This window comes from Phoxinus phoxinus, assembly GCF_949152265.1.
Source record: "Phoxinus phoxinus genome assembly, chromosome: 12".
NCBI lineage: Eukaryota > Metazoa > Chordata > Actinopteri > Cypriniformes > Leuciscidae > Phoxinus > Phoxinus phoxinus.
The window spans coordinates 13,477,754-13,505,031 of NC_136887.1; the positions used below are offsets into that span (position 1 = coordinate 13,477,754).

At 39.4% G+C, this 27,278-nt stretch overlaps 1 protein-coding gene across 1 annotated transcript; it reads left to right on the forward strand.

The window, feature by feature from the left end:
- atp10b (ATPase phospholipid transporting 10B) lies at positions 1-26,762 on the forward strand (the record flags this gene model as incomplete). The annotated part of the gene is made up of 10 exons (XM_079631044.1): positions 1-410; positions 17,175-17,379; positions 18,976-19,061; positions 20,626-20,732; positions 21,811-21,942; positions 22,336-22,463; positions 23,929-24,181; positions 24,400-24,611; positions 26,268-26,459; positions 26,673-26,762. The coding sequence occupies 10 exons, from the start codon at positions 1-3 to the stop codon at positions 26,760-26,762; spliced, it is 1,815 nt and encodes a 604-aa protein (XP_079487170.1).
- Positions 26,763-27,278: the final 516 nt, after the last annotated feature.

Consider the following 27,278-nt stretch of genomic DNA (forward strand, 5'->3'; position numbering starts at 1 on the left):
ATGACTTGGACGAACCCTCTGACCCTTCTTCGGCAGGGCTGGGTGAGGCACAGGGACCGGGACAGACCCATCAGGAAAGTGGTCTCCAACCTGCCCTCGGAAGATCTGAAGAAACGTGACCAGCCGAACCACCAGTATGAGGGCAACGCGATCAAAACCAACAAATACAGACTTTGGTCTTTCATCCCTATGAACTTATTCGAGCAGTTCCACCGTATGGCCAACGTTTATTTTTTGGGCCTAGCCATCTTGAATTTCGTCCCGGTGGTGAACGCGTTCCAGCCGGAGGTGGCTCTCATTCCCATTTGTGTCATCCTGGCACTGACCGCTGTCAAGGATGGTTGGGAGGATTTCCGGAGGTACCAGAGTGACCAGCAGCTCAACAATATGCCTTGCTTCATATTCAGCAGGTAAACAGCTTGCACGTCATTGGTGTAATAACTGTGAAGTGAAAATACAGCATATGATTAATATTCATAAAATATTACTATTCAAATATATTATAGGGTTGTCAGTTGAACATGTTACTTTAATGTAGCGGTTCTCAACCTTATTGCCCCCTGTTGTACAACATAATATTCAAAGCCCATTCAAAAAAGATATTTACAGTAGGCCTGTTTCGTCTGTGTTTTTGATAAAGCTGATTATTTTCAAACTTTTATTGACATTTTTGATTAATGTAGCTAATAAAATTAATTTGTTAAATAAATTAGCCATGCTTCATTTGAACTAAAACTAATTATTTTAAAACAAGCAAAATTAACACTATAAAATGTATTTATTCATGCACCCTGCATTCCATAAGGCACTTTCCTACCATCGGATCAATTCTGAAATGCTGAAAAACTGCTAAGGTGCTAAAAGTTAATGCTGAATGCTAGCAAACAGTGAGAGGCAACATTTAAATGGTTAATTTGTACAACACATTCAAAAATTGCATTAATTATGTTCCTTGAAGTTCACTTATAATGTTAATACTGTTTTACACACACACACACACACACACACACACACACACACACACACACACACACGGAAGAACTATTATTTTCAACGCTCATTTTGACCCTCTGTCTGAAATTATTTGTTTTTAAGGGGCGGCTCCTTTAAGGCTTGTCAGTAAATGGCCACTGTTGTGATTGGCTAACGTCATTGCAAAGGAAACAGTATCAACAGCCATTCGCTATTGCACACGAGTAGGTGTCTTGAAAACATTATGCATATAAAACGAACATACACTTGTTTGAAACTGCGTATAGAACCTATTATAATCACTGACGCTGTCTACTCTGGATACAGTATACAGATATACAGTATACATATACTGGATACAGTGCACAGATTATATTTTGCTTCTAACGTGACGCTGACATCCAGTGCAGGCAAGTATCAGTTGTTAAGTGACTGAATGCTAGTGGGCGGGGCCTATCGTGCAATGATTCGTCATGTCTAGCTCTGGAGGCAGTCATATGCAAATATACTTGCCCATGTGAAGCCACAGACCCCGCTGTGAAACTTGCAGGATGGTTTAATGATACAAAGACCTCTTATATGTACATTTTATTTTTACAAATTTGATTTCTCATTTAAAAAATAATAGAATGGAACATCGGAATAGAGAGGTTCCGGAAGTAAAAAGGTCATTCATCTTCTCCATAGGGAAATTGATTTTGAACGGTAATATAAAGAGATAAAATTATATCATGGCTTATAACTCTTTAATGAAGACTTTAAAAGAAAAAAATCCCATTGGGAAACATGAAAGAGAAAAATACTTCTGGAACCAGCACAGCTGAAAAAGAGGGCTGGCGCTAATGCACTCTATTCACCTTTCGCTGGGAGTCTGGATGACAGGCGATCTGACCAATCATAACGCTGAATCCACCATTTTGTCTGACAAACAAACCAGACAGGAGAGTTAAAAGATTAACGATGTTGACTTACATTTGAAAAATGGTGTCTATTGACGTATTTTCGCGGTTGAAACAACATACCTTCTGATGTTCATTCATGCTTATTTTGTGCTATAACTAGTAGGAAGAGATGATCGGTTCACGTGCCGCTTGAACTGAGGTGCTACAGCGATCTGTCCCGATTCATTAAAGAACCGCAAAACTGTATTTAGGGGAGACCGGGGATGGTTGTAACACGGGTTAATTGTAACACTTCCAATTTCTTTAATCAGGAACATGTTACAATGTTAACCAGATTCACTTCACACATGCTCGGTTTAGTCCTTATTCCACATGTGAGTGAGTAGGGCCCTGTGGCACCCATACCAGACTTTAAAGCAGAAAAACTACCTAGTTTAACTAGTAACTTTTTTCACTTTATGTTTATTGCGTATCTGTGTAGTTGTTGGTACTAATGTTTTGGCTGTCAGATGTGAGCTAGTTCATGGCTACAAGACATGAGTTGTAACATCAATGAAGCATGTTACAACCTAAAGAGAAAGACAAACTGAGGGGTGTCTCTCAGCATTTTGAAGAGAGCATAAGATGATGTGTAAGAGCTGGGAAAGTCTGTAAGATCTGTAATGCCAATTATGACTGACAGTAACACACACACACACACACACACACACACACACACACACACACACACACACACACACACACACACACACACACACACACGCACGCAGCTTATTTAGTTTCAATATGATGATGCTAGTGCAAGGGTTCCCAAACACATTTGCCCACATAATCCTTATTTCATTTTAATTTAATCTATTTAACCAGGCAAGTCATTTGACTAACCCGGACTCTGGGGGGAATTGTAACATTTCACTCGTGTTTGAACCCAAACCATTTTCGCATTTTCATTTTTTTTCATTAAATTTTTTGCATTTTCTGTTTGTGCTGCAAAAATAACAGTTATGTCATTTAATAGCTGACACTAGTAACTAGGTTTAATTCCATTTTAAACAAAAAATAACTCCAAGATACAGCCAGAAAATTCAAAAATGTTACCACCATCCCAGTCTCCCCATATTGTTTGAATGTTTTGATGTGACAAAATTTGAAAGCCGAAACATTGTTTCACACCAGAAGTAACTATGTCTTGTCTGTTGTCAGTGTCTTCTTTGCTCCGCAATGTATTTTTCACTGCGGTGAGTAAATGATGCGTGACGTGAGAAAGCGTCATGGCTTGTCGAACCTAGCAACAGTAACTAAGGGGGAGCGGTCTTTGCGAAGGGACAATTGCAAGAAGTTCTCTCATCTTTTCACTATAAGCCTACGTAGCATCTTAAAAATGTGGCCGTTTAGGATTAATTTACATAGACTAACATAATTAATGAATACTGTAGTGCAGATGGGTGCTCATAAATCATTTAGCTGTCCGAACAGAACGGTTTCTGAATTCCTTGTTAGGTGTATTACACTGGAAAATTGGTAGAGGTTTTGATAAATATATAAAAATAAATAAGATGAAGTTGCTGGTGACTATACAGTGACTACATCAAATGTCTCTCTTGCTCTTTGCTCTCTCTCTCTCTCTCTCTCTCTCTCTCTCTCTCTCTCTCTCTCTCTCTCTCTCTCTCTCTCTCTCTCTCTCCTCTCTCCCCCCATCTTTCTGTGAGCTGTGTCGTGGTGCAGGCTCGCTTGAATTTGTGTTTCACTTCATCTGTGTTTCGAAACCCCATGGGAATTTTTGACCTAGAAATAAAATTTGTGTGGGAGATTTTTTTTCCTTCTTTTGAAGAGCAGCACAATGTCTTGCATCCAACGCATGGTGTGCATTTTGACGAGATCCTCATCATTGTGTTGCATCAGAGGAGTAGACAGAGAGGCATCATTTAGATCTATTTTAAAATGACTGAATAGCTGGTGGGAAAAAATGAGTAATTCACCACACTTGAGAGGTGGAAGGACTGAGAGACTAGCGGCGAGAGAGAGAGAGAGAGAGAGAGAGAGAGAGAGAGAGAGAGAGAGAGATAGATAGAGAGAGAGAGAGAGATAGATAGAGAGAGAGAGAGAGAGAGAGAGAGAGAGGGGGGGAGTGAGAGAGAGAGAGAGAGAGGGGGGGAGTGAGAGAGAGAGAGAAAGAGAGAGAGAGAGAGGGGGGGAGTGAGAGAGAGAGAGAGAGATTTCGCAGCAGTCACAGGTACACCCTGAGATATATTTTTACTTCCAAAAGAGATTCCAAATCCATCACTTATTGCCATGGTTACTTAGTCTCTTTCATTTTATTTTGAGCTAAGCCGCTGCTCCATTTTGTGATTCCCGAAGTGTTTCCATACGGGGGAGCCCAGGTGGCCCGACAGCACAGGGGCAGGAACTGGCTCGGGTCAGTCGAAACTCAAACTGTCCTGACGTGCCTGTCATGCCCAGAGGGGCTGTTAGAAAAACTACCCCTTTTGCCATTTCTATTATTCTCAATATGTGCTTTGCTGTTGTTTTATTCATGTCTCAGTTTCAGACAGCTGGGTTATATTATATTCAGATCATTTTACATGAATTCTAAATGTATTTATTCATTGACCATATATACATTTACTTGTTTCTGGTCTTATAGTAGTATATCAGTGCATGTTATTCCAAAGAAGATTGTTTGTCTTCAAATCTTTTCGTTGTTGCTTATAAGTTGTAATCATACAGATACAGGTACATAAAATACAGATGTGATCAGAATTATTGGCACCCCTGGTATGCCAATAATATGAACAAAGTGTAACGTACGGAATGAGGCGGTCGGATCCATGTGCAGCACTTTATTTCAACTTACACACGAGCAGACAAACTCAGGCAGACAATTCAACAAAGGGCAATCCGGTAACTCGTGGTCAAAACAGGCTTAGGTCGAGGCAGGCAGCACAGGTTCATAAACAGTCCAGAAAACAGACAAGGGTCAAGAGTCCAGGGAAACACGGAATACTAACACAAGGAATAATGCTCAGAGATGTACGCTTACAAGTGTAACAAGACTTCGCAAAGGACACAGGGAAAACTCAGGTTTAAATAAGGAACTCAATAACAGGTAATCAAACACAACTGAACATAATTAAACAATAATGAGTCCATGGTGGAAAATAACAGGAAGAGAGTGCCCTCCAGTGGCTCATGCGGGCACTCCAGCCGCTGATTGTCACATAACCCCCCCTCTAAGGAGCGGCTTCCAGACGCTCTTAAGAGCTCCGGGGGGAGGTCAACGGGGGATGGGATGGAGGGCCAGGCCCGTGCAGGGGAACGGGACCAGGACACAGCCAAGGCGGGCCTGGACCATGGAGCGTGGGCGACCAGGGCGGAGAACATTCAGAAGGGAGCCAGGGTGGAGCACACTTGACACAGGACCAGGGCAGAGCACACTTAACAGGGGACCAGGGCAGAGCACACTTAACAGGGGACCAGGGCGTGGGGAGCACAGGGCTGGACAGGACCAGTGACATGAACTCAGGCGAAGGTGGACGTGCAAAGGTCCATGTAGGCGTCGCCTCCATGGCCCTCACAGGGTACCTACGGCCCCCCCCCAAAAAATACTTGGGGAAATCTACGGCTAAAGCCTCCAGGCTGGAAACCACCACAGGAAGAGGCGCAGGTAACACGAGGCGAAGAGGCGGAGCCGGCAAGGCGAGGCGCAGAGGCGGGGCCGGCAGGGCGAGGCGCAGAGGCGGGGCGAGGCGCAGAGGCGGGGCCGGCAGGGCGAGGCGCAGAGGCGGGGCCGGCAGGGCGAGGCGCAGAGGCGGGGCCGGCAGGGCGAGGCGCAGAGGCGGGGCCGGCAGGGCGAGGCGCAGAGGCGGGACCGGCAGGGCGAGGCGCAGAGGCGGGGCCGGCAGGGCGAGGAGTCTGGGAACGCCCTCCGGAGCCTGGCGAGCCCAACGAGTCCTCCTTCTCCTTCTGCGACGGCGCTTCACTGGGCTTGATTCATTACAGGATGCAGTTGACTCAGTTGACTCACAGGATGCAGTTGACTCAGTTGACTCACAGGATGCAGTTGACTCAGTTGACTCACAGGATGCAGTTGACTCAGTTGACTCAGTTGACTCAGTTGACTCAGTTGACTCAGTTGACTCAGTTGACTCTTTCGAGTCGGCTGGCACGCGCTCAAACTCCGGTTTGACTGGCGAAACCTCCGCTGTCTCTGGATTAGCAGACTCAACAGGACCAGTGTGGAATCCGGGCTCGCGGGATCCAACACGATGAGTGGGTTTGGCAGAAACGGTATATTTGAAAGCCCCTCTGACGGTTATCAAGGGAGGATCAAACAGTTTAGCGATATGAGTCTTCAGTGGCGTGCGGAATGAGAGAGAGAAATCCGCCGCATACGAACCTCCCCGGCGCAGGGACAAGAGCAGTTCCTCGGGATCCTCCTCTCCTGCGGGGAGTTCAAAAGCCTCTCTGAATCGGGCGACAAAAACGGCATAAGAGGGGAACGAAATTCGACCTGGTTCCCAGAACGCGCCTGCCCACTCCAGAGCCTTTCCAGTGAGCAGTGAGCAGATGAAGGAAACACGGTCGTAATCCGAGGTGTAAACCTGAGGCTGATGATTAATATACAAGCTGCACTGCTGAAGAAATCCTTCACACGCCCCAGGTGAGCCATTAAACTTTTCAGGAAGGGACATACAAGGATAGCTAGATGCAGTAACGTTACTCACACCGGGTTGCAATGGAACAGGTGCAGCGGGAGCTTGGGCTTGATTAACGGCTGTGCTTGAGCTCTGCGGAGACAAGGATTGCGTTGAGCTTGCTAGTTCCTCGAGGAGAGATGTTAGTCTCGTCAGCTGTAACCGATGAGAGGCTAGCATGGAAGCTTGGGTCTTGATCACGGTGGATAGATCCTGAAAGACTGCTGGATCCTCGTTAGGCGAAGTCTTCTGTAACGTACGGAATGAGGCGGTCGGATCCATGTGCAGCATTTTATTTAAACTTGACACACAAGCAGTTGAAGCAGACATACACTCAAGCAGACAGTTCAACGAAGGGCAATCCGGTAACTCGTGGTCAAAACAGGCTTAGGTCGAGGCAGGCAGCACAGGTTCATAAACGGTCCAAATAACAGGCAAGGGTCAAGAGTCCAGGGAAACACGGAATACTAAAACCAGGAATAATGCTCAGAGATGTACGCTTATAGTGTAACAAGACTTCGCAAAGGACACAGGGAAAACTCAGGTTTAAATAAGGAACTCAATCACAGGTAATCAAACACAACTGAACATAATTAAACAATAATGATTCCCTGGTGGAAAATAACACAGGAAGAGAGTGCCCTCCAGTGGCTCATGCGGGCACTCCAGCCGCTGATTGTCACACGACGCCTACATGGACCTTTGCACGTCCACCTTTGCCTGAGTTCATGTCACTGGTCCTGTCCAGCCCTGTGCTCCCCACGCCCTGGTCCCCTGTTAAGTGTGCTCTGCCCTGGTCCCCTGTTAAGCGTGCTCTGCCCTGGTCCCCTGTTAAGTGTGCTCTGCCCTGGTCCCCTGTCAAGTGTGCTCTGCCCTGGTCCCGTGTCAAGTGTGCTCTGCCCTGGTCCTGTGTCAAGTGTGCTCCACCCTGGCTCCCTTCTGAATGTTCTCCGCCCTGGTCGCCCACGCTCCATGGTCCAGGCCCGCCTTGGCTGTGTCCTGGTCCCGTTCCCCTGCACGGGCCTGGCCCTCCATCCCATCCCCCGTTGACCTCCCCCCGGAGCTCTTTGGAGCGTCTGGAAGCTGCTCCTTAGAGGGGGGGTTATGTGACAATCAGCGGCTGGAGTGCCCGCGTGAGCCACTGGGGGGCACTCCTTCTCTGTTTCACTCATTTTTATGTTTTACTCTGGACTGATTAATGTTGATTTTATGCACCTGTGTTTTATTATCTTGTTTAGCGCACCTGTCTTAAGCCTGAGTGGCCCGTTGCACCAGTGCTCAGTATTGTTTGTGTCTTACTGCATTACCCAGCGTTTTCCGAGTTCCTTTGTATTTTCTAGTTTCACGGTTCCTGGATTCTTTGCCTGTATCTGGTTTTCCCGTTTGCCTTCTCCCTGCATTGTACTTCTGATATTGGACTGCTTACCTGGTTTTGACCCCTGCCTGTTTCCTTGTACCTGTCTCTGGATTCTCCTCTAATTAAAGCCTGCATTTGGATCACCACTGTCTGCGTCCTCGAGCAGTTTATGACACAAAGATGGCTGTAAAAATAAATCTGCATTGTTTATCCTTTTGATTTTTCATCAAAAAATCGAACCTTTCATTGAAGTAAAAGAATCGAAAGTGGGGGAAATCACATTTTATGAAATAAATGTTTTTTCTTCAAAACACGTTGGCCAAAATAATTGGCACCCCTATATTTTTTTATAAGTGAAATATCTCTGAAGTATATTCCCATTAATATTTACATTGGTTTTTAGCACACCAGGGTGACTAGGAGCATGAAATTATCTAGCTGTGACTTCTTGTTTCACAGTATTTCAGACTCAGAGTATAAATATGAGGAAACACAAAGGCCAAATTCCCTTAATCATCCATCACAATGAGTAAAACCACTGAATATAGTTCTGATGTGCAGCCAAAGATTCTTGAGCTTCAAAAAATAGAAATTGGCTGTAAGAAAATAACTAAAGCTTTGAAAATTACCATTAATGTCTATGTATGTCTATGTCTATCTACCTATAATGTCTTAATGCATGGCGAGGAGGAAAGTTTGAGGACTCTCCAAGAGAGTCTCCAAGGATCACAGATGGAGAATTGCAGAGATTAGTTGAGTCTTGGGGTCAGAAAGCCTAAAAATACAAATCAAACATCCCCTACATCACCTCATGTTGTTTGGGAGGGTTTCAAGAAAAATCCTCTTGGCTCATCCAAAACAAACTCCAGCATAATCAGTTGTCGGGACCGGATTCTGTGGTCAGATGAAAACTTAAAAAAATAACTTTTTGGCAGCAAACACACCAGATGGATTTGGTGCAAACAGGGATAAGTACCCCATTGCCCACAGTTAAATATAACTAACACGGTTAAATATAATTAAATATGCCCACTGAATCTTTAATGTTGTGGGCCTATTTTTTTGCTGGAGGTCCTGGACATCTTTTTCAGATACTTGGTATCATTGATTCTAGCAAATACCAACAGATAAAAATAAATAAAATAAAACAGATTTTCCTTCAGGACAACGGTCCAAAACAAACATCAAAATCAACACACAAATGTGTCACTGAGCACAAAATGAAGCTTCTGCAATGGCCATCCCAGTCCCTGAACCCTATAGAGAATGAGTGGGCTGAACTGAAGAGCAGAAGCGCCAACATGGATCTGGGAATCTGAAGGATCTGGAGAGATTCTGTATGGAGGAATGGTCTCTGATCTCTAGTCAGGTGTTCTCCAAACTCATCAGGCATTATAGGAGAAAACTCAGAGCTGTTATCTTGTCAAAAGCAGGTTACAACAAGTATTTAATAAAAGGGTGCCAATAATTATGGCCTACGGGTTTTGAAGAAAAAACCTTTAATTCATAATGTGATTTACCCCCCAATTTCAATTCTTTTACTTCAATGGTTAGGTTAGATTTTTGCAATTTTTTTGAATGAACAATGGATTAACAATGCAATAAATTTTTACAGCCATCTTTGATCATATTTACCAGGGGTGCCAATAATTCTGACCACTGTATGTATAGGCTACATAAAATATATCCAGGTTCGTACACTGAATAAAAATGGTCAAAATATCATTATGACATCACTGACTCAACCTAAATGCATTATTTGGTCACACTTTAGATTAGGGTCCAATTCTCACAATTAACTAGCTACGACTTTTGCCTCAACAAACTCCTAATTACGGCTTATTAATAGTTAGTAAGGTCTTTGTTAAGTTTAGGTATTAGGTAGGATTACGGGATGTAGAATATGGTCATGCAAAATAAGGCATTAATATTGTTCTTTACAAGTACTAATAAACAGCCAATTTCTTAAGTTTTACCCATTATTTATACAAAAAAAAAAACATTTTTTAAATCAGGTATCAGTATCTCTTTACGGTAACAACTGTAGGTTGCCACTTTTTACGGTCTAAGTGAATGAATTAGGATTTTGGACAGTCTTATAGGAAGTGATGTTGCGGTAGGTATTATTGTGTGTAGAATCCTGAATTTTCCGGCCTTACTTTGAGATCGTAGTCAATACTTTTTGAAGCAGGGAGCACAATACCGTACTCCAACTTCCTCCGCGGATCTGTGGAGTTTCCATACCACTCTGTGATTGAAAAAGTTAATACGCTTTCCATCGCTGCTCTATAGAACTGAAGCCTTTCGGTCTTTGATACCTCAAAACTTTTTGAGCTGTCATAGGAAGAAGAGCCTTTGGTGAGCTTTTTTGATGATGTAAGTTCATTTCAGCACAAGGTTGTTAGCACAGCACCATTCAGTTAGAGATGAGACCTCATTCCTGCAACCCGATCTGTGATCAGATCAACCAATGTAGCATTTTGACATGATTGTATTAAAATGCTAGCCTAGCATTCTGAGAAGCAATTGGTTCAAATGATTTAGAGTTAAAAAATAATTATCCTGTCATTAGCTATGAGTAAATAACAAGTGTAGTAAACTGTAAAACCATTTAAGCAACAAATATGCGTTGATGATCATGATAATAAATTAAAATATTATTATAAAATACACCAGTTTGCAAAATCTTGATTTACAGTTACTTTTAATGTTATGCATTAAGTAAGTGGCGACAAGTCTTTATGAGTGAGTTATTGAATCATAATTATTTTTACCGATTCGTTAAAAAATTCTGATTCATATGAGTGAGTCATTGAATCATTTACTTAACCGGTTCGTTCGCTGATTCGTTCAGGAACGAAATACCAGTACAATGTGTTGCTTACAGTGTCAGTTGAATCTGCTGTGGCTTTGCTTTGAAGTGTTTTTGTTGGCAGGATAAAAACAGACAAAGTAACTGGCAATATAGTGTCTAAAATGGAAGTAGCTCAATATTAAGTTCTTGTTTATTGAAGTGTTTTGCCATAAAAGCAATATTAAAATCACAATAATGTGATATTGCTTAAGTACGCCACATTTCGTAAGTAAAATGCATTGTTTAGTCTTGCATGTGATTTCAAGAGAATAAATGTACAGGCAACATCTATTGTGCTTATGCGCCATGATGCATGACAACCAGTAGCGATGTTTTCATTCAGTTTCTTTGCTAGGGCTGCTTTCTCTTTATGACATTGTTTTATCATGCTGGAGTTTCATACCCATAAATAAACAATTCAATTTCAAACGGTTCCCAGCAGTCAGACAATCCCTCGTTCCACTGGCTCCACAAGGGAACCGTCTGTCTGAAAGCAACAATATCATTACGCTAATCTAATACTTCACACGCTTTTACACTGTACAGTGTTGCTAATGCTTGTAATGTGCACGTTTCCCTCCCATATTCGGACTGAATGAACCGTGGTGCTCTCCTCCAGCGGTTATGATTGATTAGTTCCTATTCTACCCCAAAGGGAGAGAGTTTTATAATATTGTTCACACACATAGTCGAACCCCCTTTCATTAAAACAGCTCAGGGCAGACAAAGTGATGCTTATTCCATCTTAGCTGTTTAATTTTCTCCTGCTGAGAATTTTTACTGCTGTGGAATGTTTAAATACCGGTAAGCAGCTAGTCGTCACATTCATTTAGTACACAGGATTTTTACAGTTTCTGAAGAAAGCATGAGTCATGCTTTCTTCAAAAAGCATGCTAAACTAACCACCATGATGATAGGGTGTTGTGGATGGTTGCCAGGGTGTTGCTATGCAGTTGCTAACATGTTCTCGGGGGTTGCTTGGGTGTTGGTTGGGTGTGCTGGATGGTTGCTAGGTGGTTGCTGTCTAGATATGGGATAGGTTACTCAATGAAGGCCTACTTAGGCTGCGTTTACACTTGGCATTAACATGCGACCTGCATCCGGATGTTGTCCACATACACATTGAAAAGACGAGTGTAAACGCGCTTCTGATGGGAATGTGATGCGCTCAGTGTGTCCTGGTCGAGAGGTAGTCGAGGACGCATTGTGATCGGATCTCAGTGTAATGTAAACGCAATCCAGCCGTCGTATCTGCATTCACAGGTGGACGTCATGTAAATCCCTGCCCAGTCTCCCCACGTGCTGTCAGAAAATAATGGACAGACGCAGTTTAGACGATAAATTTAATTTATTTGAACCTTACAATAAACGTCAATATTTAAAACAGTTTATTTAGACTTACATGATACTGTGTGTGTCATTTTTCATTTTAATTGTGCAACATTATCTGAACGAGGAGATCGCCTGTACAATCACAGCTGTGATCATGTTGAATGTTTTTATTGTTTCAGCATGTTTATTAATCTCCCATTTCTGTTAATATAGCCTAGTCATTGCATGCTATAACCTTAAACCCCGATGATCGATGATGTGACAGTTTAACATGATCAACCCAGTTATTTTTGTATGATCAACTCTGGAAATATTCCTTCGTTCAAAAAACCTGATTTGATTTAAGGATGGAGATTGCACAGGAAAGTAAAGTGAGTGAGTGAAAGCAATTGGGACATTGCTTAATTTGTATAATCTTTACTCTTATTGGTGTCGTGCTACAGACCTAATTTAAATATGCAGGAAACAGAAATTCGATCGGTTATCCAGATACAGAGGCTACTTAATATGAACAAATGTAAACCCACGGTGTCCTGATTGGCTAATGATCCGATCTGCTTGATCGGATCATGGTGATCGCATGTTAATGCCAAGTGTAAACGCAGCCTTAGAGTGGTTTTAAAATCCCCAATAATAAGTATGATCTAACTGATCTCGACTTCCAGTGATCGCCCTGTATGGAACGCATCAGAATTTACTTTTTGACAACTATTATTATTTGTAATTAAACTTAAATTCAGCCGAAGTGAGAACATACATTATTAACGCGTACATATTTCATTAAATGCGAAATCTCTTTGGTTATGTTATGTTATGTTATGTTAACAGTGTCTTTATTTAACAGTGTCTTTGTTACATGTTACATGTAGTTACTATAGTAATAACTATAAATTATGCATAATTAAAAGCAAATAACCCCAATCCTAACCCTAACCATCTAGTACAAGTAGTTAAAGGGATAGTTCACCCAAAAATTCTGTCATTAATTACTCACCCTCATGTCGTTCCAAACCCGTAAGACTTTCGTTCATCTTCAGAACACAAATTAAGATCTTTTGGATGAAATCTGAGAGCTTTCTGTCCCTCCATTGACAGCTACGCAACTACCAATTTGACACTTTAAAAAGTTCATAACGAGATCGTAAATCCCAAATGAATTGAGCGGTTTAGTCCAAATTTTCTTGCGCTTTTCTTGCGGAAGCTCAAACGTGCTGTGTAACGAAAGAACCTTGCGATGAACCTCATTGGTTCTTGCACGTCAAGCGACACGCTTGAGCTTCTGTTTACCAGCACTGATGTGTAACTTTGAAACTTTTTTAAGCGTCAAAGTGGTAGTTGCGTAGCTGTCAATGGAGGGACAGAAATCGCTCCGATTTCACCAAAAAGATCTACATTTGTGTTTCGATTTTTGTGAACGACATTTGTGAACGAAAGTCTTACGGGTTTGCAATGACATGAGGGTGAGTAATTAATGACAGAATTTTCATTTTTGGGTGAACTTACCCTTTATTTATATTACTCATTACTTAAATGTATTATTACACCTTTAAAATAAAATGTAACCCTTTTGTAAAATCACTCAAAAACTCATTGATTCTGCACAAATCACTAAAAAAATTATATTTTGGCTTCAAAATGTTGAAATTCATCAAAAAAGGTGACTTTGGGGTGCCATTAATTTTGTACTTACAATAAACTGGAACACAATTGTGAACCTTTAGAAGTTCAATTCAAAATCCATTCTCCTCAAATTCTAAGGGGGATATTAATAGTGATGCATGCTTTACCAAACACCTCTAATACCTAAAAAAAGGCAGGTTTGGGCTTGTCGTCTATAATCAGGCTCCTGGACATATGTGTGGAGAGGAGAGGGGCAGTTGGCGTGGAGGAGGGATGCTGGAAGAATTGTCAGGAGTGTGGCAGGTAGTTATTTATAGATCCCTTTCCTTGTGATGGAACATACTGCCCCCAAATTTTCATTAAGAAATGCATCTGCCGCAAACAATGGCAAACTTTAACACTCATAGTTGCCAGGCTGGCCGACTTCACGAGCTCTGAAGTTTACATGGCATGCATTTGTATTACAAAAATGTGAGTAGGATGCAGTGTAAGTATTAGTAATGCCTCCCTTCCTGTTGAGTCACGCCGACCTTGTGCAAATGGTTAAGCTTCAGCACAGTACATGCACCTTTCCCACATACTGTAGGGTCATCACGCTTCTGCTAGAGCACACATGACCTAATGTGTTGTATGCATTTATTTGGTCCGGTGCCCGTCATGAGAACTAGAAGAAATTGTGATCTCTCCCCTGCTATTTAACTGAGAGGAATGCAGATATATTGGTGGATTAGATTGAAAAAAAGATGCGTTGAAATGCTGACAAAAGCTTGTGGATTCACCTACATAGTTAACATGTGCCGTGAAAATCAAACCAGAGACACTTGAATTCAAAACATATCTCAGATGATAGGATGAGGACTTTCTGTTGGAGAGTAGAACCGGTGATTATGATTGATTATGATGAAATGATAATGATCATGATGAAATTGCCTGCCACGCACGATCATATTTTATCTTCAGCCACTGTAGTTTTTCACTTTAAAGACGCCGTGTGGACGTCACAAACTGAGTTAAAATTCAGCGTGCAGTGGAATGCTGGGAAATGGTATAAGGTGTTGACTCGCGTTCAAAATAGAGTATTCAAGAGCAGGTGTTTGTCTCACACATCATCATTTCTTCACACTCACACATTTTGACTGACAGTTAAATGCCAGAAATAGACGTCTCGCTAATCACAGGCTGCAAACAGTGAGTCCTTCTGGAGGAGCGCTCCTCGCAAGATTTATCTCACGCCACTATCTGAAACAGACATCAGGCACTTCATTCAGAGAAATGCTTGCTTGGCACAAAACGGTGTAGTCTTGCCTGATTTGGGGAACTAATATTCTTTTGTCAGCCATTTTATTAGTCAAAAACATCATAATTAATTCATTTTCTTCACTTGGTGGTATAATTAAAATTGATTTAGGTTTGCATGAAGTAAAATAAGTTGTTTTGGGGGCAATGTTTGCCAGCAGTGGGGTTTGAATAGTACATTTATCCATAATTTGACAGCAGCAAGTTGCGTCATATACTGTACCTCAAAATCTAAAGAAAAAAATAAAAATTTGTAAGGAAAAGTATAAATATAATTTTCCCTGCTCATTATTGTAATGCAAAAAAAATCTCTTATTACTGTAAAAAAATTATAATACATATTATTTTATGGAATACAGTTAAAAATACTACATTGAATTAACGTGAATCTTATATCATTAATTTGGCTTATTTGTTTAAAAAAAATAATGTTACAATACAACAAATCTCATATTACTGTAATGTGAAAACATATATTTCATATTATTATTTTTTGTGATACAGTGAAATACTATATTGCATTAATGTGAATCTAATGTCCGTAGTTGTGATTAATTGCTATAAAAACAATGTCACAATGCAAAATAATCTCATGTTACTGTAACGTAAAAAAAATACATTATATATTATTATTATTTTTGGTATTATATGACATAGTCTATAATGTCTATAATTGTATATAATGTCCTTAATTGGGCTTAATTGTTATAAAAAATGATTTCACACTGCACAAATCTTATATTCTGTAATGTGAAATATATATATTATATATATATTTTTTAATACAGTTAACATATTATATTACATTCATGACAATAATGTCCTTAGTTGTGCTTAATGGTTATAAAAAATAATGTCACAATACAAAAAAATCTCATATCACTGTAATGTGAAAAATACATATTTATATTATTAATTGTTGTGATACAGTAAAAATACTATATTGCATTAATGTGAATCTAATGTCCTTAGTTGTGCTTAATGGTTATAAAAAACAATGTCACAATGAAAAAAAATCTCATTACTGTAATTTGAAAAATATATAGGCTATTATATATTTTTTATACAGTAAACATACCATTTTACATTAATGACAATAATGTCAATAGTTGTACTTAATTGCTATAAAAAATTATGTCACAATGCAAAAAATCTCATATTACTGTAATGTGAATATATATATATATATTTTTGTAAAACAGTAAAAATAATATGCATTAATGTGAATCTAATGTCCTTAATTGTGCTTGATGGTTATAAGAAATAGTCACAATACAAAATAATCTCATATTACTGTAATGTGAAAAAATATATAGTACAGTTTTTTTGTAATACAGTAAAATATTATATTACTTTAATGTGAATATAATGTCCTTAATTGTGCTTAATTATTATAAAAAAATACTCGCAATGCAAATAATCTGATTACTGTGATGTGAAAAATATATATTATATAATTTTATTCAGTAAACATACTATATTACATGAATGTGAATTGAATGTCCTTAATTGTTATAAAAAAAATAACGTCACAATGCAAAAAAATCTATATTTTGGAATATAGTAAAAATACTGAACACTAATTAATGTGACTGGACATGTTTTTTGTCAGACTACATTCATGTAACTTGACAGCAATGTAAAGAGAACATGTGAGCTGCTCCCTGAAGTTCTGTTAAGCTTCTCCTCAGCTGCACATCAGGCTCTGTGTGTGAGGAGTGACAGCGACCTTTCTCAAGAGGGCCGTCAGTCTGTGAAGAACCCCCCCAACCCAGTTGTGCGTGTAGAGCCGCATACCTGACGTTCACAGCGTGACTGCGGTATTCTTTCACTGTGTGCTCTGTGTCATTAAAACATACTTGAAGATGCAAACTCACAGTTTTGTGTGTTTTAGGTTTGTTGTAGGTTGCACATAAAAAAAAAAACCTGTAGATTGAGATGTCTGGCATAACACGCTCATATTAGCAATGAATGTGTCCTGGATTGCTTTTCATAACTATACATTTTTCATACATATATTATGCTGTCTGCATGTGTATTCTTCCCATATTAACCGAGTCCAAGACAAGTGTGTCTGTGCATGTACCGAACCCCCACGCAGCTTTAGAAGAGGTCCGTGTGAGGCATTAATTCTCGTCCTCTCACAGGAAACAGATGCGTTTGGTGAAGAGGAGATGGAAGGATGTACGGGTGGGGGATTTCGTGAGAGTGCTCTCTAACCAGATCATCCCAGCTGACATCCTGCTCCTGCACACGTCCGACCCTAATGGAGTGTGCCACATGGAAACAGCCAATCTGGATGGAGAGACCAACCTCAAACAGAGGAGGGTGGTGCCAGGCTTTTCTACTCCGGTAAGTGCCGATCACAAAGGGAGAAGTCTAAAGCTCACAATGAGCCCATTAGGACACTCACTGTGTGCCACAGTAAAATATTCATAAGTGTCAGTAGCTATGTTTCCATGCAAAATTGGAATAGCGCATAAAACATTTGCAAAGATTCAACTCATTTTTTTAAAGTCGGTTTAATGTAATTTAAGTTGAAGTGACTCAAACATTCCAAGTTGATTGTACGTTAAAATTTAGGGCTGCAATTTTTTTTTTTTTTTTTTTTACTGTACATCTAGCGAGTCGAAGAGAACAAAACCGTCACATTCGATAAACTGCCGCTAAATTTCACTAAGAATATTAGGAGATGCCACTGTATATAATAATTTTTGTATGTAACAAATTAGAGCTCGCAGATGAAACGCAATAAAGTGATCTTGGTTTCGGAGGCAGATGTCTGCTGTTTGGGAATGCAGTCGCGTAAGAGAGTTCTGGGAAGGATTATCCTGAAACACTTTGATGACAGACTTTGCTCAGGCATTTCAGAACAACCAAAACAGCATTTCAGATGCTATGCAAAAAAAAAAAAGGTCCTGTGGTTAGTCCAGTTAAGTCGTTCCTTTTGCAAAGTCACATGATTTTTTTGAAACGCATCAAGGAATTTATTCTGTAAACGTGTTTCCATCATAGTTTCTGCGCGGGTTTTCTTATCGGATATTTTTTTTTTATCATACTCAAACGAGCGCATGCGTTTTTTATGCACATTTTTGGAATTTATGCGCGTCTTTGCAATTCCATGCGATATCACAAAAAATGCATAAAAATAGGTGTTTAAAGTATTAAATCAAGTGGAATATATAGTATTATATAATATAACTATATAACTATAATTACCGGGACTGTTGGTATAGCCAACATAAGTATATTCCAGAAGTTTCAAGAATAAAATAATGTTAATAAAATAGTTCTGCTGTTTAATATTTTTATGGTAACCATGATGCATTTTTTTCAAGATGATTTAATGAACAGAAAGATAAAAAAAGAGAATTTATTTGAATTAGACACCTTTTGTAACATTATAACATCTTTTGACATTTGTAAAAAAAAAAAAAAAAAAAATCAATTTAATGCATCCCTGCCTGCTGAACAACTTTTACTTTCTTGCAAAAAAACGAAACAAAAAACTTACTCACCCCAAACTTTTTAAGAGAAGTATATATATATATATATATATATATATATATGAGTACGTTTTTTTTTAAACGCAACCCTTATTATATGTCTTTATTTTCGACAGCTTCTGAAGTTTCCTAATACACGTTAGGTCACACAGTTTATAAAAGCATGACTCTTCATTATGAGTCAGTCAGATGTCAATAGATAACACACTCACATACCTGACATACAAGTCTGAGTGACACACAAAACACGTTACACTGCCTTCTGTCTTTGAACATGTACAGGTAGGATTTGTTGATGTTTTTTTGGCCACGTGTAGTTTTACTGTCAAACATTTGGACTTGTTAGACAGCCCTTGATAGTCAGTTCAAATTACAATATAATTTAAAAAATGAGGATATAGTAGGAGGAAATCATGCATGGCATCTTTCTCACGTGTTTCAGGGCAAACCGTTCCAACCTCAAACATTTTCCAGCACTGTCGTGTGTGAAAACCCCAACAACAACCTCAACGTGTTCAAAGGTTATGTGTGAGTATCTGAAATCAATTTCACTCAATTTCATGCTCGATTAAATACATCACGACTCTATCGTGACTGCCTCTTTTGTCAGATCCACACCAATGAGCAGAATTTGTTTGGCCTTCACATCTGTCATTTCCTAATCAGGGAAACTTCTTAAACCCTGTGATGCATCACAAAGGAAAACATGTTAACGTCTCTCTTTTTTTAAATTAAAAACAAGTACATAACCATTACCGGTTTTCTAGTGAAAGGTACACATCTGTCCACTATGTAACCCACTATGTAATAATTTTGGCTTTTTATCATAATTTCGTCAAGATTTTGTCATAGTTATGACTTGGTATGTCATAATTGCAACATTATCTCATAATTTAGACTTTTTTCATCATAATTATTAGATAAAATGTGAAAATTATGACTTTGTATGTCATAATTTAATTTTTGTCATAATTTCGACTTTTTATCTCACAATGACATAAAAACTAAAAATTAAGAACTTAATTTAAAAGTCATCATTTCATAATCTGATAATTATGACTTAGTATATTATAATTGTGACTTTTTATCCCATAATATGGCATAAAAACTGAAAATGTACTTAGTATGTTCTAATAAATAAATAAAAATCTCATAATTGTATTACATAGCATGTCATAATTTACAATGTATCTTATAATTTGAACTTTTTACATCATAAATATAAAAAGTGGGAATTATGACCAATTCTGACTTTTTCTCATAATTTCAATTTTGTCAATTCCGATTTTTTCATCTCATAATTATGACTTATTTTGTACTTTATCTCATAATTTTTACTTTTTAATATCATAAATATGACTTAGTATGTCATATTTTTTTACTTTTTATGTCCAAAGTTTTACTTTATATATCATAATTACTTGGTATGTCATAATTTTGAATTTATCTCATAATTACTTTGTTTTGTCAAAATTCCAGGCTTTTATCTCATAATTGTGACTTAGCGTGTCATAATTTTGACTTTATCTCATCATTTCAGCTTTTTCATAATTTCGACTTTTACATCTCATAAATATGACTAGTCATCATTTTGCCTTTTTATCTCATAATTATGACTTACTATGTCATTATTATGATTTACCAAAGCATGAAATGGGCTTCCATAGTCCACTGCGATATATTTCAGAGGTTGATGCATCAGCAGTTGCCATGCCATCTGCCATGTTGAATTCATCTTGTCATAAATAATAAATGCAAAATATAAAGAGGACATTCGTCTACAATAATGGGTAAGGCTCAAATATCATAGATGTAACATACCTACACCACCATCAGAGGGTTAAATCGCCGTTGCAAAGTTTCCCCACACAGCCTGGACATAAAGTGGGCTGACAAACCGATTTGGCCCTTTTTTGGTCCCGTTGCAGTCATATTAACTGGTTTATCACGCTGAGAGATGATTGTGATGTTCCCAAGCATTATAAAGCTCTTATCCTGCTCTTCCATTCAAAGACGGGCCCGTTACTCACGTGGCACACACTGAGGTAATTAGTCTGGGTGACTAAGGAAGATGCTGTGTTTGATGTCACAGGGAGAGGCCTGATAAGAGGAGAACAGGCTTCGGCATCGATAGTCTTCTGCTGCGCGGGTGCACAGTGAGAAATACTGATGACGCCGCTGGAATAGTGGTGTACGCAGGTACATTTCATCATCACATTTCACATACCCTCCACACTACTGTGTGTTCACATGGGATACACTAAAATACACTACATACACAAAAAAATTTTTTTTGTGATGATGCACTTTAAACATTTATTGTTTTTAATAAATTAATGAATCATAGTAACGTCATGTGGATGTACCACACAAGGATATTTTGATATTAGTCATGGTGCTAAATGTTAACCATGGTACTTTCTTGTTTTTTTGTGATAGTAAATGTACATTATTACCATACCATTACCTTTTATTACCATAGTAAATTTATTAGTAATTTGGATAATGTAAAATGTATTGCACCATTCAAGTTTTTTTTAATAGTTATATTCAGTAAGAGTGCGTTAAATTGATCAAAAGTGACATTAAAGACATTCGTAATGTTACAAAAAAATCAGTTTCAAGTTAATGCTGTTCTTTTGAACTTTCTATTCACTGTTTTCAACATTAAAAATGTTTCTTGAGCAGCAAATCATCATATTAGAATGATTTCTGAAGGATCATGTGACACTGAAGACTGGAGTAATGTAGACACCTATAAAAAACATTAAAAAATATTACCAATCCCAAACTTGAATCACTTTCACATTCTTTTCTTTAGTTCTCCCATATATCATCTGTAAGCTGTTTTGTTTTTATAAATCACATTGTACATTTCCGTTCATCATCATTCATAACGATAAAGCCTAATATACTGTGACTCTAACATCTAATAGTGCAATAAGCCCATGCTATACAGCCAGACTCTTTTTTTTCTCTTAAGTCTTTAACATCCCATTTACACCGGCAGTGACGCAAAAAACTAGAACGTTCTCCCATTATAATCAATGAAGCCGTCTATAGTGCAAACGTGCGTGTCAGCTTAGTTGATTATAATGGGGGTATTATAGTTTGTTCTGTCGCGTTGCGCACTCGCAGTGTACTTGTGTCTTGAAAATGGCATTTTCTCTAGCCCACTATTTCTCTCTTGATAAATTATACACATGGTATGGCTAGTAAATGGGTGTTGCTATTTTACAAATGTTGTTGTTTTTACATCGTGAGTTATTCATTGCAGGCCAGGAGACCAAATCCATGTTAAACAACAGCGGGCCCAGGTACAAACGCAGCAAGATTGAGAGGAAGATGAATACGGATGTTCTCTTCTGCATGCTTCTTCTATTTTTCATGTGTCTCATCGGAGCCCTGGGTACAGTACGGGGAACATCCCCCTCGATAATTCAAAACGCACTACACGCACATTACTTCAACATACAAGCTCCAAAATGACACTTTGATTCTGAACTCCGAGGCTGTGTTCGGTCTGTGTCTGTTCTTCTGATCTCACAACAGTCTACAGAGATAAAGAATAAAGTGCTTTCACAACCTCACACAACCCTCACACTCTCTTTTCCTTCTGCAAGGCATGAGCCAAAGAAGGACACTACAGATACCCAGAATAGCTCACTCATACACTGGTCTCTTATGAAAGCGATGATTATTCTCGCTCTTCAAGTTCAATGACGCTTTATTGGAATATCTGCTTTATTGGAATACAGTACTGTCAAAAGCAATGTCATTAATGAATGTAAATGTCTCTCAGGCCATTCTATCTGGTTGGAGACTTTTACCACCATGCCCTCATACATCGTCCCCGACAGAAACGGCAATTATACTCCTTCAGTACTAGCGGGATTTTACATGTTCTTCACAATGATCATCTTACTACAGGTACACAATCTGTCACACACGGACCATTTAATGAAAGTAATGGCCAGTTTACACTTAAATTGACCATAAAAGATTCCTTATATGGTTCCATGAAGACCTTTAACATCATCAATGGAATCTTTCCATTGCACAAAATGTTCTTTATAGCTGAAAAGGTTCTTTAGATTGTTATATGTTCTTCACACTAAGAAGAAATTGGTTATTTTAAGAACTGCGCACTGAAAGGTTCTTTGGGGAACCCAAAATGGCTCTTCTATGCATCACTGCGAAAACTTAAAATACATTATAAATGTATTTTTAATTTCCCTTTCGGTCAATTTAATGCATCCTTGGTCAATAAAAGTAGCCAATCTCATATAAAATACATATAAATATCTTGACAATCAGTACAGTGTTTCCTGAAGGTTAAAGGGTTAGTTCACCCAAAAATGAAAATAATGTCATTAATGACTCACCCTCATGTTGTTCTAAGCCCGTAAGACCTCCGTTCATCTTCGGAACACAGTTTAAGATATTTTAGATTTAGTCCGAGAGCTTTCTGTCCCTCCATTGAAGCTGTATATACAGTATACTGGCCATGTCCATAAAGGTAATAAAAAGATCATCAAAGTAGTCCATGTGACATCAGTGGGTTAGTTAGAAGTTTTTGAAGCATCGAAAATACTTTTTGGTCCAAAAATAAAACAAAATAAGACTTTATTCCGCATTGTATTCTCTCCCGGGTCTGTTGTGAATCTGCGTTCAGGACTCCGCAGTGACGCTGCTGACGTAAGACGCTGATGACGTGTTATCTGGTGCGCCCGAGCTTCGTTTACAGTCTGAGGGAGACGCACGCTATATTCGAGCTATTCTACATTGTTTGCGTGGATATCATTTTTTTAATGGTGCGTAAATGTGCATGTCGCGGATGAGACACTTTTACAGCGTGCGTTTCCCTCAGTCTATAAATGAAGCTCGGGCGCACCAGATAACACGTCATCAGCGTCTTACGCCATCAGCGTAACTGTGAAGGATTGACAACAGACCCGGGAGAGAATACAATGCGGAATAAAGTTTTATTTTGTTAGTTTTGGACCAAAAAGTATTTTCGATGCTTCAAAAACTTCTAACTAACCCACTGATGTCACATGGACTACTTTGATGATCTTTTTATTACCTTTATGGACATGGCCAGTATACTGTATATACAGCTTCAATGGAGGGACAGAATGCTCTCGGACTAAATCTAAAATATTTTAAACTGTGTTCCGAAGATGAACGGAGGTCTTACGGGCTTAGAACGACATGAGGGTGAGTCATTAATGACATTATTTTCATTTTTGGGTGAACTAACCCTTTAAGCATTTACTTTCTGCTAATTATTTTTTTATTAAGCTTGTACCCTGTTCATGACAATTGCCAAAGATTGACATTGCGGGTGTTTATCTGGCTCTTCACACTAATTATTCCTGGACTTTCTCTCTAGGTGATGATTCCTGTGTCATTGTATGTGTCCATTGAGCTGGTGAAGATGGGGCAGATCTTCTTCATCACTCAGGACGTGGAGCTTTACGACGAGGAGCTGGACAGTCGGGTCCAGTGTCGTGCTCTGAACATCACAGAAGACTTGGGACAGATCCAATACGTCTTCTCGGATAAGACGGGGACGCTTACAGAAAACAAGATGGTGTTCAGACGCTGCACCATCGTGGGGACTGAATACCGTCACGATGAGAACGGTGCGTTTGGAGCTTCATTCTACTTTTCTTTTTATTTTTTTAATACGTTTTTCTAGTTATACAATATTTATCTTTTCTATTTTGATTTTGTTCATGACCATTTTGTTGTTTTTATGACTATTTTGTGTTTTAGTCCAGAGTTTCATTCTATTTGCTGTTTATTGTTATTATTAACTTAAGGAATAATAAGGACAGGTTTTATTTTTGGCATTCCTCAGCTGCTCGCTTGGCGGTTGTCAGTGGAGCAAATGAAGAGGAGGAAGACACTCTCTACCAACAGACAAAGCTTCCAAAGCTCCCTCTGGAAGAATTACAGGACAGCCACACAGGAGACAAAAATCACGCCAACACTCAAGTCACAGCTGCCAATCGGCACAGATCAAGAGTGGCAGCGGGAGCCCAATGTGACATGGCCTTCAGCACTCCTCTGGTGAGATCATAGATCAGAAGATGCTGATATCTGTGTTTCAGGGTGAAAATTGGGAATTCAGGATGATTTCTTTGGAAAGAAACCCTCCTAAAATTGGCTGAATATTTAGATGAAATGGTAATTTAGGGCACGTTTGCACGATGTACTAAAAACGTAAAAGTTTTTTCTCTGTGTTTTGCATGTACGGAACATTGTCAAAATGATCCCCGTTCACACGGAGCCATTAAAATGACACAAAATGCTGTATTATTCATGCCAGGCCACTAGTTGGCAATGTCACTTTGTAAAGAAACAAACGTGCCTATAGACTGAACACGTAATACGCATACACATGACGTCACCGTTTTCACAAATTGGTGTTTTTGTTGTTTACACGGAGACGATAATGGTATCGGTTTCAGAAACGTGCTCTTTGAATCACGGTTTCTAAAGTTCATGTTAGGGTTAGGGTGCTTTTTGGTGTGTTCCACTGTTGAATCTAGCCAGGGTTTTTTTGGGCCGATTCAGCAAGTTGAATTGGCGTCGGGCCGACGGTGTGAGGGAGAACTCTGATTGGCTGTTCAGCTCAGCGAACGAGAATAAAAGCAAAAATGATGAAAGCGAGCAAATGCGTCAAGACGTTACAGACAAAGGCTGTTATAAGTTTACTTCATCTTACCTGAGCATTTAAATGTACAAATATTTTCATAATAACTTGAGCCGACTGGAATAAATAAAGAAATGGTAAGCAAGCTCTGCTTTGTTTACGGTTTGTATTTCTGCAGTCCTAGATTCGGTTACTAAACAAAACTAGGTTAAGCTACACCCATTATGTCTAGAGAGGGGGAGCTGGACGTCATGGCATTGCAGTGAGCACCTTTTAAAGTAGGCAGGTGGCTATTTTTTCATATTTTTAATATAAAGCATTTGGATTTGTTAAGGCTTATAATGGGCCTGTTCTTTTTGCTAGCAAAATCTGGTAACACAAATGAGGCTCTAGTCTATAGCTTTTCTTGTGCATACAAAAAAATACACATGCACATTTAAATAAGCATTAACAACTAGTTCTTCAGTTTGGTTAACACCGCAGACAATTTTTGTAAATGCAGTTGTCACTACCTATATTTTTCAGGAGTTAATTCTGTTGTAGAATGCAGTTGTCACTCCCGTAAACTACTGAACAGGATTAAGCACTAAAAGGTAAACTGACAAACCAAATTTATCTGCAGTGTGGATGTCTTCTCAGATACCCAGTCAATAAAATGATCAATTAATGGAAATGACACCATAAATTCCCCACGGTTAAATCATTTGAACAGAGCTGAAGTGTGTAATTTCTGACGTCTCGTCCCTGACCCATCTTCCTTCCATTCCCCTGCATGCTCACGGTCTGCCCCGCAGATGGCCGAGCAGTTTGGTGTCAGTTATGAGCACAGCAATGCTGGCTCTGATCCGCTATGTTTCGATCTGTTGACATATGGGGCTGCTGGGGTGCATTAAACATGGGCTACTGCTACTGTACAGATTGTCTCGCGTCCCGCTGCCTCCTCGTATGACGTTGCGTCTTTTGTTGTTGTATGATCGTGTCATTTTCCACCTATGGAAACATACCACATGGTCTTGCTGTGAATGATGTAATCGGATTACGCGCCTAACCATTCATATTTCCTCAAACAGGAAACAGTGGTGGTTCCAGACAGGAAGCTGACGCTGGAGGTGGACCGTCAGATGGCGAGCATCCTGAGCGGGCCCTACCTGGACTTTTTTCTGGCTTTGGCCATCTGCAACACGGTTGTGGTTTCCACAGTGACGGCCCAGAGACAGAGGGTGAGAGCGGGCGACGGCACTGACCTTGCTGGAGCCGAGAGGGTTGGGGGCTCTGACTCACAACACAAAAACTGCCCTCGTGTCAAAACAATAACAATAATAGCCCACCATGTAAATTATGTAAATTAGTACCTGTGGCCGCAGACTCGTTGCCCAGAGATATTTTATTACTGCCCCTGCATGACTAATACTTCTTTGGCTAGTGCTTCGCAGCCCAGTGGTATGTTTTGTAATTACTACATTTTAATTCTCAAGCAAGCGCCAATGGCTCACTTGGTGGAGGCAATTAGATTTTTCATCAGTCGGGCGGACGGCGTCCCCCAAGTCCACCCCACACGTCCGTAATGAGTTGAGTCTGAGAGAGAAGTTTAGTGTAGCTGAGTATCCTTCACTGCTGGTCAGTGCTAATTTCCCAAATTGCACTTGAGGACCCCGAGCAAAGCACTTTGTCCAGGGTAGAAATTATATTTGGCCTCAGACCTGTAGCACTGAGACGTTCAAAGACATTGGGTCAACGTTAATTAAGTTGATTACCAATGGAGCATGATTGTATCACCCTGGGTCCATCACAACTTAAGAGGCAGTCACAATGTATGCAGATTCACAGTACCTGAAGAACTAGATTATTAGAGCGTTTCAATATTTGCAATGAATTTCAGTGTTATCATAATTAGCAGAACACAGTTATGCAGAAAATCATTTCATTTCAGAAATGGGTTTTTAACATTGATTTTAAATAGCCGTGAGTTATATAGTGCAAATAAATACTACTTCTAGCTATATTTGCAGAAAATCGATTTGTAATTTAACAAATAATCAATATGTGCACTACCATTCGGGGTTATTTGATCGAAAGTACTT